Genomic DNA, 20,921 nt, shown 5'->3' with positions numbered 1-20,921 from the left:
ACAAAAGAAGCCATGAGCTGTTAATGTTTTTTATACATAGATATAGATCCATAATAATACTTAAATAAACTTACCAATAGTGTAACAGCCGGCCATCGCCACACCAATTTTTCCAGAATGTAACTTCAAATAGGCCAAAAACGTGTACGCGATGATCAGGCCCCCGCAATATGCCATCAGACACATACCATGCAAGTTGCGTAATTCTGGGATAAAGGCATAAACCAAAAATGTGGCGAGAAGAAATGGTATTGACAACATAAGACCTGAAATTTAAACAAAATTATTCGTAAAACTCACAACGCCAATGAAGTAATTTATGCAGGCTCTTTTACTGTACATCGTGTTTTAAAATCATAACATAGTTTTGCAGAAGTATAAACGTAAAGATAGCTTAACTTATGCTTGTGACCTAGAAATAAGTCAAAATATGATTCATGTAATAATTAAGTGTCCTTTGCGTATTACATATAATATGATTAAATCTGTATGTAAATATAGTAATACACACAACTTTATCAGCAGTAAAAAGAGTGTAGATGGATTTAAAATATATAGCAAGTAAATAGCTAATAAAGTAAATAACTAAAACTAACAAATGCCTAAAACATACATTGCCTAAGATAATTAAGAAAGTTTTAACTTTATAAGCAATAGTTTTTTTTTAATGTCCTGGCTTACTCTGCTGCCCAAGTTGCATTTGCAGATTCCGAAGTTTCGAGAGGGCAAGGTGCAGTGGGCGCTTAACCTAGCACCTCTGTTAAGATTACGAAGCTCAAGGGCTTTTTAAAGTGCTTGGGCCCGGGCTGGTATTAGCATACTGCAAAAGTCTTAGATCGCTTAGATAGACGCTCCATGGAATGATTAGGCTCAAAAGCCGTCACGAGGGAACCTCGGTTTGACCTGTCACTCGTCGATGACACCCGTTCAGCATTCATAGATATAGCTGAGTTGAATTTGTAACAATTAGCGGCAATCCCCCTCCCAAATGTCTTCTATCAGTAATCAAAAGTAACAAAAACACAATGTTTGCGAAACCCCTAAAGTTCCGCAAGTAATTACAGTTTAATAATAGTTTGTGTATATAACGATGGCAATGGAATGAGTTTAACAATTAAAATAAATGAACAAAAATATCGCTTTGTCAATGACCTATATGTCATTTAAAGCTATCTAAAACTGGAAGCAAACATATACGGTGCATATTATTGAATGATTCACTTATATGATAAGAATATACACAACTGTATCATCACACGACTAACAGAAAAACGAAATAAAGTTTGATATTAATTATTATTATGATATGCAATGACTTTAATTAAGTGTCAATTAAATTCCAAACAAGTACTTTAAAAAAATCTGAAAAAGCATCCGAATTGGTATTTTTGTTATTTATTAGAGTGAATGCAGGGGAAATTAGTTTATTAAATAAGTAATGAAAAAAAAATAAAGTTTAAATAATTGACATACGACATTTTTGACTACATAGCAAAAAAGGCTCTAAAACATCTTAAGCACATATGTTACTTCCGCAGTTAAATAAGATAATTTTCTAAGAATATTTCTGTACCAGGAGATTACAACCGCTCGACAGATAATAAAATTGGTAAGATTGTCTTATCCACAAGAAAAATAGTTATCTATGCACTACTTGGTAACAGATAGTATTTTCCCGTAAGCATAGCGATAACCTTAACCGGTTCAAACTATTCGGGGATGCAAAAGACAGAAATAAATGAGGGACATTTGTCATAGACGAGTGTTGGTACGACAACAACGGAATTCAGTAAACCACTTCTTAACCATTGATGTTAATCAGAGTTCACATATTTTTTGTCAAATCTTTCTATAGTTTCCGTGTTTTTACGCAAATAGTAATACTTAAACATCGCTTAACAATTTTAATAGCTAACTCAAACTAAAAGATGCAGCTTGCACAAAGTTTGACAGTATCCTATTGATATTTGGTACTGTCATCAAAATAATAGTGTTAATTTTAAAGTAATGGTCAAGAAAATTCAAAAAGTCACGAAGCTATCAAATAGCACTCGTAAGTAGTTTTAAGTTCACGGATCCTTCCACTCCGTGAACCCAGCTCCGATGAAGCTGTAAAAGCCCCCGGGCTAACAGCAACAACTTCAACCGAGAACACGTCGTATGTAGTCGTGCTGATTTACTATTTACTATGCAACTGGCTGGTTTCCACAGAGATATTGGATGGTCTAACAAATGTTGCATAAGAGATTAAAATCGTAAACGTGAACAGAAATTTTTTTCGTCAAAAGAGATTGAGATTGTTTAAGATTATATGACTTATTTTTAGTTTTTTCAATAGCTTGTTTTTTTTATAATTTGGCCCTTTAATTCCAAATATTTTGCGTTTCATTGATTAAATTCGGAGCTAAAATGTCGTAAACAGACTAATCATTATCTCAATGTTATCGTGTACAGTCAAGTGGCCAATACTGGTATCGGAATATACACGCACTTCCATTATGAACTAATCAGGCAATATTAACTCGCGATACAACCCTATTCCCGGCAAAATTAGAAGTGTTGCTAGAGTTCCTTTAGCCATTTCTCCCAGCGCTATCATTTTCCGGAGTAGTAGTAATAATATCAGATTAGAAGTTTCATAATGTGATGCAACAAATGGCGCCTTCAAGCAAGCAAAATAAATCATTGGATAGGTAGACCAAGCCGAGGTTCAATTTTTGGGGTTATTATGCCAAGTCTTCCTACACAGCCTCCGCTAGACGACTTTCCAACTCGATTAATTACATATTGTAATAGCATGAGCCGAGGTAACCGATTTACTGGCACGAATTTACGAACTGGCATGAAGTTAAAGTAGCAGGGACCTTGCCACGTAACACGCTTTGGCACGGACGGGTATGCAATTTAGAAAGTCCTCTTACAAGATGAACAAACGACGTTGTTAAGGTCTTTAGAAACGCTCCATAAGTCCTATTGGAAATCTATAAGGAAGGTCTACTTCCAGCAGTTGATGACCTAAAGCTAAAATGGTGATGCTGATGAAAAGCCGAGGTTTCGAAGGGATCCCTCTATTTAGTTACTTGTAAAGAAATCAAGACTAAGCGCTTTCAACGCCTCAAACCTTGCCACCTCAAACCAAAAGAAACTGTAAGAATTAACGATCGTACAATACTAGTCGATAATGAAAGAAAAATAGACCAGTAAAGACATAGTCTATAGAAAAAAGTGGAGATAAACAGAGAGAGAGTTCGTAAAGAGTTTATTTTTAAATTAAGATAATTCCGCAAAGCTTAAACACTATCATTATCAGTTTTGTTAATTTTTATCTTTTCGTTATGTTAACATTCCTCCTAATGATAAAGCCGAATCGTTAGCAAACAAGTTCTAATAAAATGGCGTAGGTACGTCATAAAACGGAATTGGCTATTAACTTAAGCGAAGGCGTTAAGGCGTTTCAGCTCCGAATTTGATTGATGAAATGCTAAAGTTATGGAATTAAATGGACAAATTATGAAGACAGGCTATTTACTAAATTAAAAAAAATATTCCAGAGCATATCTAATGTTTTTTGACACCTAATTTTTGAAGGTATTAAAATTTATTATTTTGCCTACAATACAGTTATTCCTTTTTAGAGTGATTGGTAATTTTTTAAAATAAAGGAATGATTCAAGCTCATTGCTGTTAATGTATAGAACACTTAATCAAAATATCAAAGGTTTAAGAAATAATAAATAATAACATACTGATCGTAAAGTAAGAAATACCGTTTACGAAATTCGAATTACTACATATTACAACTAATTATTATTTACTTTATATCCTTACAGGCTTTGTACACTTTGTTGAAAAATTAATTATTTATGTAACTTATTTCAAAGTAATCACTTTATATTTGGGGATTGAATAGAAAACATTTGATGAAAATAGGTGTAAAAGGTTTAAATCTTTTTGTTGACAAATAAGCAATACATTACACCTTTCAAAGCTTTTACACCTATAAATAATCACTCTGTATCATAAGCTGATTGAATGAACAAGGTATTTACTCGTTAATTAATGGTACTTGACTGTACTGAGTAGTATTACACAGGCTTTAGGTAAAATATTTTGGATTATCGCTTCACGTTCATAGACAAAAGAGTGTCTTAGTCTAATAATATAATTTACTCTGACACTGAAAACCAGAATTTGCATTTTCCGAAAATTTACAGTTTGTGTACGTTTAGCGATAAAAATAAACGACATAAGTAGATGGTCGCTTGCAACAGAGATCTATTTTCAATAAATCCAATACAGTTTGCGAAGTGCCAAACACAACACGTCATGCGACAGTCTTTGCTTTGCACAAACACGTCTGTTTATTTAAGTGACTTTGTATGACGGTTTTGTATTTGAGGTGAAACCATTGGCGCCTTTAGATTTAAACTCTTGAGTGAAATATACATAAAATAGTCATGTCTGCTGACAATAGAAAAAAATATCTATGTTATTTTCTGCTTGTTAATGTTCGTTGTAAACCAATATAAAAATTGTGTTCAATACATTTAGGTTAGGAGTTATTTTAATATAGCAAGTATAAATAAATTCATCATCTTCATTATAACTACGAGACATCCACTGCAGGATATGAGCCGTTTTCAAAAATATCCGATAAGATCAGGTATTTTTTGAAGAGCTTAACAAATTCATCTGTCTAGCTTGTGGATGGATGTGTCACACTACGCTTGCAGGCCCTTGGTCTTCGCTCCAGAATCTTAAGTCTTCAGCGGTCGACGACTCTACGCGCAAGGTTGCTTTCCCACTGCAACCTCAACTCTCCAATTCGCTGGGCTATGGTTACTTTTGTTCGTCTTCGAATATCCTCCTTACTTAATGATATTATTTTCGTAATATTATTAACTTTTAAAAATAATAGCGGCAAATAATTTGTGTTACATATTACACAATCAGGCGTTTGTTCTATATTTAAAAATGATGTCAGCATATATCGGCCAGCTGAATGTCTTTGATAAATTTTAACCATATAAATTAAAACTAAATGTGACGACCAGAAAATGGCGTTTAAACGCGATGTTTATATATAATATTGATAGAAAATACGGGTTTATACTCACCAACAGCATAAGTAACATACAGTACTGGGCTGTCATCGTTGGACACTTTATCAGGATAACATACCACTGCTACCATGCGCGTGTCGTTTTCAGATAGATTAGTCATCATGTCGACGCAATATTGTGTAGGGTTGATCCAGACCTGGCTCTTCGAAGTTTCGATGTAAAGACTGGCATTCTGAAATTAAAAAAAAAAAATTGAAATAAAATAGTCAGGGAAATACTTAAAAATATTTATTTCCACTTTTTAAAATTAAAGCATTATTCAATATGGATTTTTTAAGAGATCGTTGTTTTTTACTGAGAGTTTATTGGTTATAAATGTAAAAGCTTTAAAGCAGTATATATAGTTATTTTGTTGTCAGCCAAAGTAAGGTATACACTATGCAAAAATCTATAGATTGAGAAATACAATAAATAACATATATATGATAATACAGTAAGGAAAAGCTTACAAAATGGGGTTTACCATATGTTAAAATTATTTAGTATTTTCCATTTATTCATGCAGACTTTGCACTTCCAAATGTTTTTGGCCTGTCATATTCTTTAAGAAATAATAAATTTTGCAGAATGTTTAGAAATAGGTGTAAAAGCTCTAAAGTCATTTGCTGACAAATTTACTAAATATTAATCCCTTTAAAGCATCTATAACAAGTCATCCTGTTTGTTATAACAATTAGGAAACAGTCTGTTTTAACAACAGCGTGAGTGAATTGGCTACGATTGTCACTTAACCTTAGATTAACTTCTGACTTTGATTAAATTATACTTTTTGAAATAAGTATCAATTACCTTCTGTATATTCCATTTAAGTGTATTCGAGATGGTTTCATAGACTTGTGTTTAAAAATAATATAAAGAAAATGTTAACTTAATTATAAATAATAATTTATACACTTTTATGCGCCTATGTATACTAAAATATATTGATGGATTGTACGAAGAATAGTTCATATTAAATTCGATCAATTTATACTATATAAAGGATAGGATATAGGATTTAGAAGTTTTCTAATAGTCTTAAATCTAGGAATTGGATTGTGGACAAAAAATATTATACAAAAAAAAATATACAGTACATTATACAAATGGAAACAATCTATTCACTATACATTTACCCCTTTAAAAATTTTCGATCTATAACCAATCACAGCGTATAAATAATATTTGATACGAAACAACATTTGTCAAATAAAAAAAGAACACGTTTTCACAACGCGAGGCCGATTTGAAACGTCGATTTATTAATTTCGTTAACAATCGATTTACGAGGGGCATTTAGGTCAGTGGTTTATGTTTACATAAGGCATGGTATAAATCAAAATAAACTTGTCAATAATAATATCGTAAGCAGCAAGAAATCGTGACAAAATAAAAAAACATTATTGGTTTTGGAATATTCCTGAAAATAAGGAACACCGAATGCTCAATTATTATCTATATATATAAGCAAAGTTTGAGCAGTGGTTGCCTTGCGGTAGAGAAGTGACACGTGCGTCATCGTAGGTCGCGGGTTCGATTCCTGGGATACAGTCTTATATATAACTAGCTGATCCCGCAAACGTTGTTTTGCAAAAAAAAATTAAAGTTTTTAATTAACAAATGTAAGATAAGGGTTGATTGTAGAGGGGTGAAAATTTATGGTTGTATGTATTCTTGTATGCTGTATCATAAAAAAATAAAAACAAAAAATTTCGTTAAAAAAATAAAAAATTTTTTTTAAGTGTGAACAACCTTTATCACTTAGGGGTATAGAAAATAGATAGTAGCCGATTCTCAGACCTACTGAAAACGCATATTAAATTTGGTAAAAATCAGTCAAGCCGTTTCAGAGGAGTTCAAGTTCGAACACCGTGACACGAGAATTTTATATACGTTATTAGATTTATATTTTGTGTATTGTTTGTATAGGATTGCCCGAAGCAAAATAAGCGCAGTGGCGCGAGATTGTGGAAACCAGTTTGCAGAGTCAAGACAAGACAAGGATCGCCACCGCTCACTTGCTTAAATTTAGTAGTATGTAGCGGCCCCAGCTCAGGCTCCTACAGGAGCCCTCGATCCTGGCTACTTTAAAAGGGGTCTTAGGCTAGGCGAACTCTGCACCCTGCCACCATAGCATCCGGTCGGCTCCGAAATTCAACAGTCATCACATGGTATGTCTGCGCCCTTCGCCGCTAATAACGCTGCTCCTACCGTTTTGTTCCGGTTGGCTTCTTTGCCTACCAGCCGAATAAATGCAACTAAGGGTGGAATACAGTTCGCGATAAGTATGCACTCGATACGTGTTCCTCCCTACACCGATGCTCTCCGTCGGTACTCCGCTCCGGTGCGGGTATAGCGTATCGCGCGGCTGGCACCGTCCTCACGCTCCTCGGCCCCCGCGTGAGCCTTTGTGTACTAAGATTAGATAATGTAAAGACAAAATTAAATATTTTTTTTATAATAATAGAACATCAAAACGTTCTTATAATAAGAGTTGCCTTGCCAACTTGTTCAGCACCAGGGTGCTCACATCGGCTCTGCAACCAGACACTGCCAGTAGATCTCAGACACCCTCGAGTTTGCCAAGCTAAACCGGTACAGGATAGGACAGTAAGCTCGAACAACTCATGACCATCCTGGAGATGTCTCATACTGCGTCGTTGCCTATGGTCGAGATGGAAGCTTCGAAGAACCAACAATGGGGGTTCGGGTGAGTAGGGAGGGTAAAAGGCTCCAGATCTACACCGACGGTAGTTAGATTCAAGGTAAGGTCGGCGTCGGCGGGTCCGTATATAAAAACTCAAGCATCAGCATTACTAGACCGTGTTCCAAGCTGAGCTATATCGAGGGTAATTGACGGAAGATTGAAATCCTAAGCGACACAAGATCGTGCTAAGGGATCGAACTTTCTGTCACCCGATTCCGTTACATATACGTTCAAAACTAGCCGAGGTTGAGAGGCTAGGAAAGATTGTGAAGCTCAAATGGGTCAAAGAAATAAGAATCGAAACCAGCAAAGTAATCATTTAGTAGTAAAATCAAATTGCAAATAAACTAAAAAGTCTGAAAAACATTTTGCCCTAATATAAAAAACTGCAATTAGGCAGTGAAGTTTCAGATGGCGACAAAAAAAAAGATACCAACAGAACAGCAGCGAGTATCTAATGAAAAAAAGCACATAGGTTGCCAGAGCATGAGCAACAGTTTTATTTAAATAAATAAATAGCTGGTTCTAAACTATTTTAATAATAATTTACTTCATAGTTATGCGGTAATTTTAAAGTTCAAACTCCCTCCTCATCTAGGATTCTATAAGTATATTTTTTTAAAAATAATCTATCTTGTATAAAGCATATTTAATTAATTGAGAATTAGACAATATTTATTGCGCGCACTAAATTTGTTCGTTACAATTCACTGCTTATTTAATGCTTGGTTGACACTAACTTTTTTAAAAAAATAATGCGATATCATATAACTGGTGCTTATTCTTTAAAAAAAAAATATTGCTGTTTATAGTTATATCATGGCTTACTAAGACTAAAACAAAGCTTTATGACATGTACCTAATATATAAAAAGTATTTTTGTAGGAAAACAATAAGATAATCAAAAATATTTACGTGCCTAAAAATATATTCAATCATCCTTCCTTTAAAATAACTTTGCCCGTTTTGATAAGATTAAAAATGCGGACGCTCGTAAATGATTTCATAATAATTTTGCACGATTGATAAAAGCTTCGATGAAAAAAAATACCACGTAAGAAGTATAAATGTATTTTATGAATAACGAGATATACAAGAAATACCTCGTGACTTTGATATATTGTGTTTCACCGAATATAACATACGTATGTTTAAATAGTAGATATTATTTCCAATAAAAGTGGAGCGACTTAAAGAAAAACCTTTACAAAATATTCAATGAATAACGACCGATAATCTAGTATAGTATATACACCTAACGCGTGGGAAAGACGTAAAAATATTTCAATTCTTTGCGTAAGTGACGAGTAGGCGGTCGCGTTTTAAAGTTTATTTGTTTATCTTATCAACAACACAGATGCAAGAAATCAGGCCGTATCCGAAGCCAAACAATCACGAAACAAATCTGAGAAACTTTGTATGATATATATCGCATTGTGTTCGTGGATCAATAACGCAGACGTCACTCGGACTGATTGAAAAATATGGCTTTTTTTGAGTACGACGCCATTTGCAATTTATAAATTGGGGATAAAGTACATCACGTTACGTATCGTGATGCGAATGTAAAATCGTGATTTTCCATTTAGCCATATATATGTACTCGTATATATATATACACACATGTATGTGTGCGTGTGTACGAAGTACTACGTTTTTTAATAAGTCTACTATCAGTACCCAATAATTATCACCATTGTATCTGCTATTGGACGTCTACTGTTGGACAAAGGCCTTCCCTGTAGATTTACAAAAGGACCGATTCAAGGCGACCTGCATCTGGCATTCGTGGGAGAACAATTTTGACTGTTATTGGTCTGTAGTCTCCATTCCAGAGCCTTAAAAGACCATCGACTTACCAATCAGCTGGGTGACCTCGGGTTACTCTCGGACAATCTCCTTATTTCTTTCTCTCTATTTTCTCTTTTTATTTAACCTCGTAGTGCCACTAGAGGCTCACAGAGTCATAAAGTGCCATTTCTCATTAACGTTAACATACGCACCTCAAATCAGAACCTTGTATTTCAACTTAATTTAATTTTTACAAACAATTGCTTAGCCGCCAATAGTTGGCGACTTACAATACAACTATATGCGTCAACCAGACATCACATCACTCCAGTCGCTCTCGCGAGATACCTTCATTTATCATACGAATCATTAAACATTTGCGACAACATAACCATCTCGGTGTATGTTTCATCTTTTACTTAATCCTTTATTTATAATGAACCTGTGGTTTCTCCTTGAAACCGAACCAAAGGACTGATTTTTGACTGTATACATGTGTGGGTATGTATGTATGAGTATGTATAAATGTGTAAATATTTTTTTTCAACTGAAGACAGTTCAAGCAAGTAAGATAAAATATTTTACAGATATGATGTAATTGACGAGATAATTATGTCCCACGATATTTAACCACAATCTCAGTAATTTATTTTTTACATTAACAGTTCATCTTGTTACGCCTACGGGAAATTTACATATCTCGTCTAATTCGTCCAAATTTTGAACAGCTCATTTAAAGGTCGCCATTATGCGTCTATTTCTGGCGTATAGTCATACCGCATTGTTCTCAGGCACAGAATATATAGCAAGTACTCCATCTGTACGTACGCGGTCATTTATTATACGCTTTATTACTTAATAAACTATGTTTTATAATTCGTTAACAAATCAATTTTAATAGTAAATATATTATTACCATTATCTTAAAATTATTTTTGGCGATTAAGATAATGATATTTAAATTTTTTAACATTTTACAATTTCTGTCATTTCACTATTTCTTACTAGATGTGCTTCACCTGCTTCGAACTGCCTTTTTCTAGTGTAATTGGATAAAATACATTTTTGATAATTTTTAACATGCAAAAAAATACTGCCTGATTTTTAATGAACGCCTCCTCAACCTTCAAAGTTGGTAAAATTTTCTAAAATTCCTCTACTATGGAATATTTTTACCATATTTTAAATTTCTAAGCATTATGATTCAAAAGACATCTATGTATTTATATATGTGCTGAACATGCGTGGTAAATGTCTTATTTTTATAAATAGATTAAATATTGTTAATAAGTAATAAGTTTATAATATTTTTAATTTCTGCTTAAATTTAGCGCTATCTTCTGAATCTATGTAAAATTTTAATCCTAAGAAAAGCGGCAATTTTTTTAAACTCAAATACGGTATCCCGAATATAACAATAGAAGTTAATGTTTTTACAAGAGTAGGCATTATTAACACAACAAAATTTGAGAACCTTCATTTCTCATCAATCTTATATACAAATAAATACATTAAAACGGCAAACGTTTATTGCCACTTATGTTAGAGAATGCGTAATCAAAACAAAACTACATCAGCAATAGGTACTAAAATGCATTTCATGTATTATAACAGTTAAACACGAAACAATGTAGACAAGCATGTTTTAAACCTAAAATTCATTTGAATTCTAAATATATTTATGAACGTAGTATATTGATATTGATCTTGCAATTGCAATGTTGTTTAAACAAAAAATATCGAAGACATTGAAAGAAATACTTTTACTCGAACAAATGATACTACATCTAAAGAGAACTGCTGACAAACAAATTTATTGTAAATTATGTAAAACAATGTCCGTGTCCCAGGGATATATACATATAAACGCATGCCAAAAACACCGTTTTTGTATTAAATGCTTCGGACATATGGTGATTCTCAGTAAGCGCTCAGAACACCGGAGTAATAACAAGCTTGACGTAACAATAAACAATCAAGCATCTGAGATTATTTAGACCTAACCAGCATTTGTTAGCATACCGCTAGTAACAACTTACGCTTTTGTCTTGGAACAGTACGGTAAATTGTTTTCAAGCAGAAATTACAAATGACGAATGTCTTAAAATGCCTTAAATATTTAAAGAATCAACGTCACCGGTTTAGTTCGAAGAATTGCTCATCTAAAGCGCAACAGGCGAGGCACATCTTTCATATAACCGTCAGCTGTTGGGGCCGGAAGGTTCTCCAGCGGTGACTACGAGTATACGACGTCAATAGGCCCCCACTAGACAGACCGAGGACATAGCTAAAGTCGCGGCAAGTCGCTAGATGAGGGTAGCACAATACCAGTCATCTTGGCGATTTTTGGGGAGATCTATACTTTGTAGAAGACCACTATAGGCTGATCAGATGTTGATGAAGATGATGAAACTATTAGTATTATATTTGTACAAGAAATTGTATAAATGTCTCGCCATTTCTCTAAAACGTATCTATTAATTATATGTAACACATCTACGAAACAATGGACAGATTTTGATCAACATCGTACTCCTTATATTTATATTTTTTTTTTAAATTTTAAATGTTTGCAAATAAGCACAAATGCATTGAAATATAGTAAAACAGAAAATAAAAAGTTTTTTACGTAAACAATTTTTAATTTACGTAAGAGTATCAACCCTGTGAAATGAAATATTAATAAAAAATATTGTAACCTCCTTCTGCCATTTCATGTAAAATTTAAAAGACATTGAAATTTTCGTACGTGCAATTATACCATGTAAAACTATATTAACAAGATTTTTATAACACCTGTAAACCATTAGGTGATGAACAAGCAAAAGCATTGGAATATAAATACTCGTGAGTACTTCAAAATAGGAGTACCTTTCAAGAAATATACTTCATAAACAATAACCAACATTCCATATGTTACGCCAGAACAAAGATTAATGACTAAAACGTACAAATAAAGCGCGTTAAAGTATTTCATTTCTATTTTTAAATTAATGTTTTGCTTATCAATAACTTCATAGGTTTGGCATGCACAGTATATTATAATAATAAAAAAACTTAAATACGCTTGTAGCTGTTTAATATACAAAAAAAGAATTACATACACTGTGCATCGTGATTTAATCGGAAACGTCCTTAACTCAATTTCCTAAAACACAAAAGTTGTTGTTCTTTTTTTACAAAAACACATATATTGACGGCACACGAACAACCGAGGATTATTTATCATAATTTCAGCCTTAGAACAATTACGACTGGACAAGGTCCGCGACCACATATCTCTAAAGAAACCGGTTGGAAGCGGTCTGCATCTAACGTTTTCCGAGGACCTGAAAAAGATAATTGTTCCACCTTGTGCGTGGATGTCTTGTGCTGTGCTTGCCGATGCGTGGTGTCCGTTCCAGAACATATAGGCCCATACAACTATTTGTTTTGCACGCTGTGTGACCTGCCCACTTACACTACTACTTGCCAATCGACTGGACTACTTAGGGTGTACACCTTGTGGGTGGACGTTCTACGTTGCGTTTGACCGTGGTCTACAATCCAGAAGACCTCAGCTTCCATCTGTTCTGCGCATTATGTGGCCTGCCTATGGTTATGATAGTTACTTACATATTAATATTTAACTTTCAAAAATCAGAAATTTAGAAAGGGAATATAGTTCTGAAGAGTGAAGGATTTTTTTGTAATTAATTCTATTCTTACTTTAAGACGACGATTGATAAACTTATATAACATATGACAATACCTTGCTATGGAATGCGACGCGAATAATAACGAAATAAATGTTTACAATTATGTTGCACGTAGATGACATAATTGTGCAGGGCTATGTCCACTTATTTTTTTTCTACAAAGTGGTTCGCCCACCGCATCGAGGAATTATCAAATGTATTTGCATTGCAAATACGAGTACACAACAGTTTACCATCCAGGATGTAATTTACTTGACTTATAAATGAAATGCACATTGTAATCAAATTATTTCAATGTCTTTATATTACTACAGCCCGATAAAGTTAGCTCAACACTTCGACTCCTATAACAAGACGTAGTTTTATAACGAACTTAATAAAATCCAAGAAATTTACTACCTTTACTAAAATACCAATACAAAAGAATTGTGAAATTGGTAATACAAAATTTTTTATAACGTATCAAGCAAAGTAGTAGCTGTTAAAATGTACTTTGCTTTGTTATTTTTTTTTTCAGCACTATATAAAACTACACACCAGTCCATTATATTATGGCAAGCTTATAAATTCTACGAGACAGATTATCCCTAGAGTGTTTTGTTAAGCAGTAAGTTTTATGGTAATTCTGATGTTATAGAAATAGATATTACATTGTAAATAAATACGTATATGCTGTTCGGCAATTCCAATTATAAAATAACTCTAAACGCCACTTTGTGTCCGTCTTTGATATGCAAAACGCCTGGTTATAATATTATCACTTCAGCCATAGGACATTCAATGATGGTCATGGGCCTAACTATATAGCTATTCACTTTTCTGTCAGTCCACTGCCACTACTATTTACCATTTCGCTAGGGTATGATGATCATAATGAAATAGCTGTATGCTTGTATATCGGCCAACTCTGCTCTACCCAGATCAGTTTTATCTCAAAATCTAACCTTAATATATTATACATGTGTCTGGAAGAGATAAAATGGCGGAAGACTATAAGAAAGCCCTTTAACAATTCCATGATTACAAATGCTTGGCTAGCTAAAATAATAACCAACCCTTGCGATAAACATCGCAAAGTATGTGAATCGATATTCATAATTTTATTATTTCTTTATTAAATTTATATGGATTGATTAGAAATTGGTGCAGAAGCTTTTAAGAGCTGAATGTATAGCTTATTTGCTGTCAACAAATGTATGATACATTCTATTCACAAATCAATAGTTTCAGAAATAATAAATAATTTTGTGATAATATAATAAGAAGAAGTGGTTTCCTAATTCGGATTACACCATATTAAAATTAATAACTGTTTACTATCAGTCCCTGCAGACTTTTTGAAGTCTTTGGCCTGTCGCATTTGTAGAAAAAATAAATGTACGTAACATCTTTCAGAATGATTACTATGTACATGGTGATTGAAAGTATTTGTAAGAGCTTTTTAGAAGCTTTTTTGACGAAACCAATCATCCTATACAATAAGTAATTTAACAGATAATATTTAATTAAACTAACAAGTACACTATTTTACATAGTAGTTAACAATGAAAAATCGTTATAGTAAATAAAAGAATTCGTATTATTTTTTTCTCTTTGACTATATCGGGAACTTTTATCGCGAAGTACAAGCGGTAAAATTATGGCCTAGGTCATTTCCCCCGAGGCGTAATTCCGTCCGGTAGTTGCAATATAGACTGTATTTTACGAACTAAGTTATAGGAACAGAAAAAACTTTAAAATTTAACAATGGTACTATTTTGAAAAATGAGTTATGCACTATCATCATTTACACATTTAATATAATTTAATATAATATAATATAATATAATATAATATAATATAATATAATATAATATAATATAATATAATATAATATAATATAATATAATATAATATAATATAATATAATATAATATAATATAATATAATATAATATAATATAATATAATATAATACATCATATTATACATAATATTATATAATATCATAAATTTTCTGAGCAAATTGTATGAACTCATAAAACGCAGGTTTTCTAAGAATTCTTACCGAGACATAGTTTACGATGCCTTTAAAACCTTAACTTTATACAGCTGTAAATGACTAACACTGCAAACTTTACTAAAAGGATTATACCCCGGAGAAAATCGTGTAGTTGCCACGTGAAACGTAGAAATACGTGACAACTACACGAATTTCTACGTTTTCAAAACATAGGTTCGCTTTCAATGACGACGACTTTCAACATATCGCATTTTATATTAAAATCCTACTGTCATCAAACATCTCACGCGAATGTAACCACAAGATATTTGCAATCTTTATCGCGTGTTCCACTTAAATGCTCCGCAATAATTAGAAAAAGTTACCTAATCATTTCTATCATAAACTACCATTAGTGACTAACACATTCACGTTATTCTTCATTATCGTCTTTTTAGAACGCTAAAGCAATTAACCTATCACAGTGGTAATAATTTTACTTACTTAAATACAAAACAACACAGTACAAAAATGCATCTTGGGACCAAAGTGCCTAACAACTTCTTTAAATAATTTATCATTTCAGCCGAAGGACGTCTATTGATGGGTTCAGGCAAAATTCAACTTCCAGCAATGACCTTAACCAAGTCATCTATCCGACACGTCAGTTAATGCCCTACGCTGCTTTGCTGGTCCTAGGTCTCCTCACAGGAACCTAAAACCCCAGCGGACATCAATTCTACGCGCTATATGGACTGTCCACTGCAACTTCCACAAGCTGATCCGCTGCGCTACATCGGTTACTTTCATTATTTTACGAATGTACTCATGCCTGATCCGATCTCTTAGAGGATCATCAAGCAAAGCCTCTCCATTGCTAGTTAAATGACTTTGAGATCGCCAATGAGGAACAGAGTGCGACACCGCGTTTCGTAGTTTCGCAAACGCTGCAGAGCCTAGTTGGATTCAACGATTAAAATTTTGTCTTATTTGTCTATTTGGTATAGATACACGTATGTGTCGGCAACTTCAGGAATCACGCCTGCCCGGGGTGAGCATGACATGGACGTTTGACATAGTTTTCGTCGCTAAGGCCTTTGTGAAAGTCAATTGAAGTCCTTAAGCATCGTGCTGATTTACTTCATCGACTCTGGCATAATCACGATGTTTAGCAGCAAACACCACGAAATTTCGGACCAATTGTGGACAACACAGAAAACGGATAAAGCTTTTAATTAAGGAAATTGTTATGAAAAATTAATTTTAGAAATTATTTATAAAAAAATTTAAAATGTTTAAACATTCAATAATATCAACCTCACTAGACAGATGTACATTTGTTTTCTTTTATCCCCTATAAATTTTCCTAGTGGTGATTAATAGATTTGCTTCGTAATCTGTGCAAGCTTATGTCACTTAAAAAACCAAGCATGTACATGTACATGTTTGGTTTTTACATGTACAAATAATGTAACAATAAATAAAAAAAAATAGTCAAAACCATGTTAATTGCTTAATGAAGCTCACAAATTATTCCACCTACTGTAATAAAGTTAATGAAAGTCATTATAACACATGGATTTAGTTTATTGTTATTCAGTGAGCTTTCGGATCATTGTGCATTAGGAATCTTAGTAGGTAGGGGATGTCATTACGGAAAAGCTCAATTTGGTACTACTCTCTTTTAAATTAGCTCTTCTGGAATTCTTCTCTTGACGCACACAAGCTAAAAATATAGAGAACAAGTTATTGTAATATTCACAAAAATAAATTATCTCACTTATGTTTTACATTTTTGTCTTTAATGCCTAAAATAGTACAAACTGCTTGCACCACCGTATCTATGGGCTAATGGACGATTGGAATGTTGACTTTAGATAATCTAACAAAGGCCATTATGTCCGTAAACAATGTGTGATTTGGATCAGTCATATGCTGTTATTAGGCCCAATATTACAGTGTTCTAATATAAGGTGTACAGGTAATATTAGCACTATGTAATATTATTTGATTAGATTAAACATCGAAATAATGTACTTGCAAGATAACATTAGACAAAAAAAAACAAAAAAAATATATCTTCATATCCTTTTTAAATGTACGCGTGCTTATCCATTAGACAATTTTTTTTGTCACATACTTGACTTTTTTAATTAAGAAAATCTAAAACATTTGCGATTTTATGGATGGCTTTTTCAGCTTCCGTACTTTTCTGTTATCATCATAGTAAGACGTCTACTATTGGACATAAACCTCCCTCATAGTTTTTCACTGGGGCCAGTTGAAAGCAGTCTACATCCACCGTCTTCGGACTACTTAAAAAAGCTTGTAAGCACCTTGTAAGTGAATATCTTTCGCTACGCTTGCCAATCTCATCACCACTCTAAAACCTTAAAACCACAGCGGCCTTCTGATATGCGGCCTGCCCATACCATCAATTCGCTGGGTTATGCCGATTACGTATGCTCGTCTACGAATCCCTTCATTTGTGTTTCGATCTCGTAGAAAAATCCTGAGTATAGCAATCTTCATGGTTCTTTAAGCGGCTATGAGCTTGCCAATGAGGCCCAAAGTGATGAACCACCTTTCACAACCTTGAGTCATCACCTTTCTGTCAACAACTACCGAAGTTTAAGAGTCCGCTCTGATCTTCAATCAATACCTTGCATTAAAAAGTTGGAGATTAAAAGAAATGAAAGAGATTTATTTTTATGAAATAACGTGAAAAACATAATGGTTACTCCATCTATAAATCTAATTGTAGATCACATTTAAATTATGGCTACGATGATTGATTTAGTGCATTTTTTAAATATTTGTTTTATTCGAGCGTGACAGTTTATACGCGTTTAATATTCTTTATAAATGTGGTGACTAAAAAGATTATACATTATATGATATATCATCGTGTCATATTTTGGTCCATAAATTTAATAATGATTGTAACTAATTTTAAGTTTATGAAATTTCTCTCGTTTATATTCTCAATAAACTTGTTTTAATAAATGGTCTTCCGTGAAAAGTGCAATAACCTTTGCAAAATGTATGTACTCTTCGTACACGATAGTAATGAAGGTAATTATAATATATACATATATATACATACATATATATATATATATATATATATATATATATATGCGTGTGTGGGATGCTCAACGGTAAAACATTTGAATTTACTTCTAAAACTTTAATTCAACTACCTAACAAGTCCTTCTCCTTATCCTCCGTCACTAGACATTATAACAAACATAAATGCCAGGGTGTACTTCTAAACCCTCGCCAGGGCAGTGTTCGGAGCCGGACTCTCAAATAAGTCTGTCCTTTGCACAATGTAAACCTTGTACATACTAAAGATTCCCTTAAGAAACCAAAATGTTGATAGATATTGATAATATTCAAATGTTGTTGATGTCATGAAAGCGACCAAAGTCATGTGATTTATTAAATCAAATTTCTAAAAATAATTTTGAATCGAGCTTATAACATTTCAATTTTAAAACAATTTCAATATTAAATCGGTTTGCCTTGCTCTGGATCTTATTTGGATCAAAAACAAAATCATCATTTGTATGTATCTGGAGGGCACCGTACATACATACCTATAAGTATAGGATAGATGGTAAACCTACACAATTTTTTTTTTATTTTCACAAATTTCATAATATTCTTGTCTCTCGGTTACTTTACTTAAACAACAGACTTAATTTCAATTGACCATATCAAAGATCATACCAAATCAAGTAAAATGGGGTAAACGTACCGAAAAAAAAATTTATATCGCTACCGAGACAATTGTTAGTGCTAAAGCTGCATGCTAGTATGAGATACTTTTCTTTCTTGTTTTCGGACTAATCGCACTAATCGCATTTGCGGATTCCGCTGGTTTAAGATGGCGTCTAGTCTAAGATTTTTTAATTGAGGTACTCCTGGAAAGAGGTTGTTAGCCGATTTGCCAGGATAGTGTTTCGGAAAGTATAAGTAATGCGGTACGTCTGTCAATAGCAAGAGCACTGATGGTGACAACGAACAAAGACATCAAATTTATAAAAAAGTTCAATTATAAGAACAAAACAAAAGCCTCAACCTTAAAGCAGCTTTTGATAGGAAACGAATGAGAAACTATAGAGAATATATGAGGATATGGTGCTCGCGTCTTCTAGACCGGACTGATTCCTATTTTCAAGACCATCGAAACGTGTAATTAATAGAATTTACTGTTTCCTGGGAATTAAAATCATCTAAAGACTACATAACTAAGATGAACAAGTACTACGACGACCTAGTCATCCAAATAACTAGTAATTTACAGTGCATTTGTAATAGCCGCTTTTACAGTGCATTTGTTAAGGATTTAGGCTTGTCAAGAACAAATAAACTCATTTCTGGTAAAGCAGCATTGCCCGCTTTTAAATTTTAGTTTGGTAGGGACTAGTCGGTGAAGACACAATGGGACCATGAAATGCTGCAAAAGTTACTTCTCAATATTTTACACTAATTGTGCGTTAAAACATATTATTTAAAACTGAAAAGCTTTATCAAGTAACTGTTTAAACATACCTTTTGTATATATATATTTTCTCTTCCGGACAGTGTGTCAACTAAGTATCTATCGTCGCATAATTTTGTATGCATGTAAAAGAACTCTTTATTTGGTGTAAATTCTAATGGTTCCTTGCCTTCGTAAACAAGAGGGCTGAAAGGGTTCACTACGCTCTTGTCTGTAGTCTCGCATGATTTATTGAAGAAAGCTTGTCCATCACCACAACACTTCCAAAGACACACTCTTTGTATACACGGACAGCCCAGTTTAACTACCACACCGTCCTCTTCAATCTCGTACCAAGCTTGTCTATCATAATGCAGACCATCGTATATTACTGTACCGTTAGCGTATTCCACACCGTTGGTAATATTTAAACTCTCTATTCTTTTACATGGATTGCCACTAACATAACACACAGTTAAGAGATAAACAAGCACTGTAATTTTCACATTCACCATGTTTTCGCTGCATTCAAATTTACTGCTAAAGTTTTACAACCCTTTTCCAATACTAAAGACGGCGGTTTTCACGGGAAAATTTTAAGAGTATACACCTCGTAACAAAGTTAACAAACTCAATCAAAAATTGAAGTACCGTATATCGTATATCGCGTATTAATGCGCTCTTTATCACACTCGTGAGGTAATTCGATGTATCATTTTTATAGTGATAAGAGATAACGGTTGGTTCGGCCACGGCCGCGGATACGAGGCAAAGCAAACGTCGGGCTGAAGCGGTACCTCATTCCCGACTGACTATTCTAGGTACGGCAACCAAACTAAAGCAGCTCGGTACTTATTGTAAAATGAATTAAATATGTTTTAATTTTGCCGACAAACAAATTTGTTTTTTCTTGTTCTTATAAGATGGATTAGTTTTGCCAGAACGAACTTGCGTTTCACGTTAAGACCGTCTTTAGTATTTCATTCTTTGGTCAATTACATGTGATTAATTTTTATGTCCTATTTATATAATACAATAAAGAGTAAATAAATTGAAATTCATTTAATGTCATCACGTGTAAATTATGTGTTTTCTTCAATTAAATATTAGGTAGAAGAAATTAAGTTGAAAAATAAGTATAAAAAGTTTAAAGA

At 33.3% G+C, this 20,921-nt stretch overlaps 1 protein-coding gene across 1 annotated transcript in view; it reads right to left on the bottom strand.

Annotated features, from left to right (window-relative positions):
• The window catches only part of LOC137933361 (G-protein coupled receptor Mth2-like), a 31,330-nt gene extending 10,968 nt beyond the window's left edge, over positions 1-20,362 (bottom strand). Inside the window, exons 1-3 of the mRNA XM_068777290.1 lie at positions 19,839-20,362; positions 5,118-5,295; positions 75-266 (exon numbers count right to left, since the gene is read on the bottom strand). Coding sequence (XP_068633391.1) covers positions 75-266; positions 5,118-5,295; positions 19,839-20,282 — 814 coding nt within the window. The 5' untranslated portion in view covers positions 20,283-20,362. The remainder of the gene's footprint in view (positions 1-74; positions 267-5,117; positions 5,296-19,838) is intronic.
• Positions 20,363-20,921: the final 559 nt, after the last annotated feature.

Source organism: Battus philenor, unplaced genomic scaffold (assembly GCF_028537555.1).
Source record: "Battus philenor isolate CCGP_79_NKW_IND1 unplaced genomic scaffold, ilBatPhil1.0.hap1 SCAF_13, whole genome shotgun sequence".
NCBI classification, from domain to species: Eukaryota; Metazoa; Arthropoda; class Insecta; order Lepidoptera; family Papilionidae; genus Battus; species Battus philenor.
This window is presented reverse-complemented; position numbering and strand designations above follow the sequence as displayed.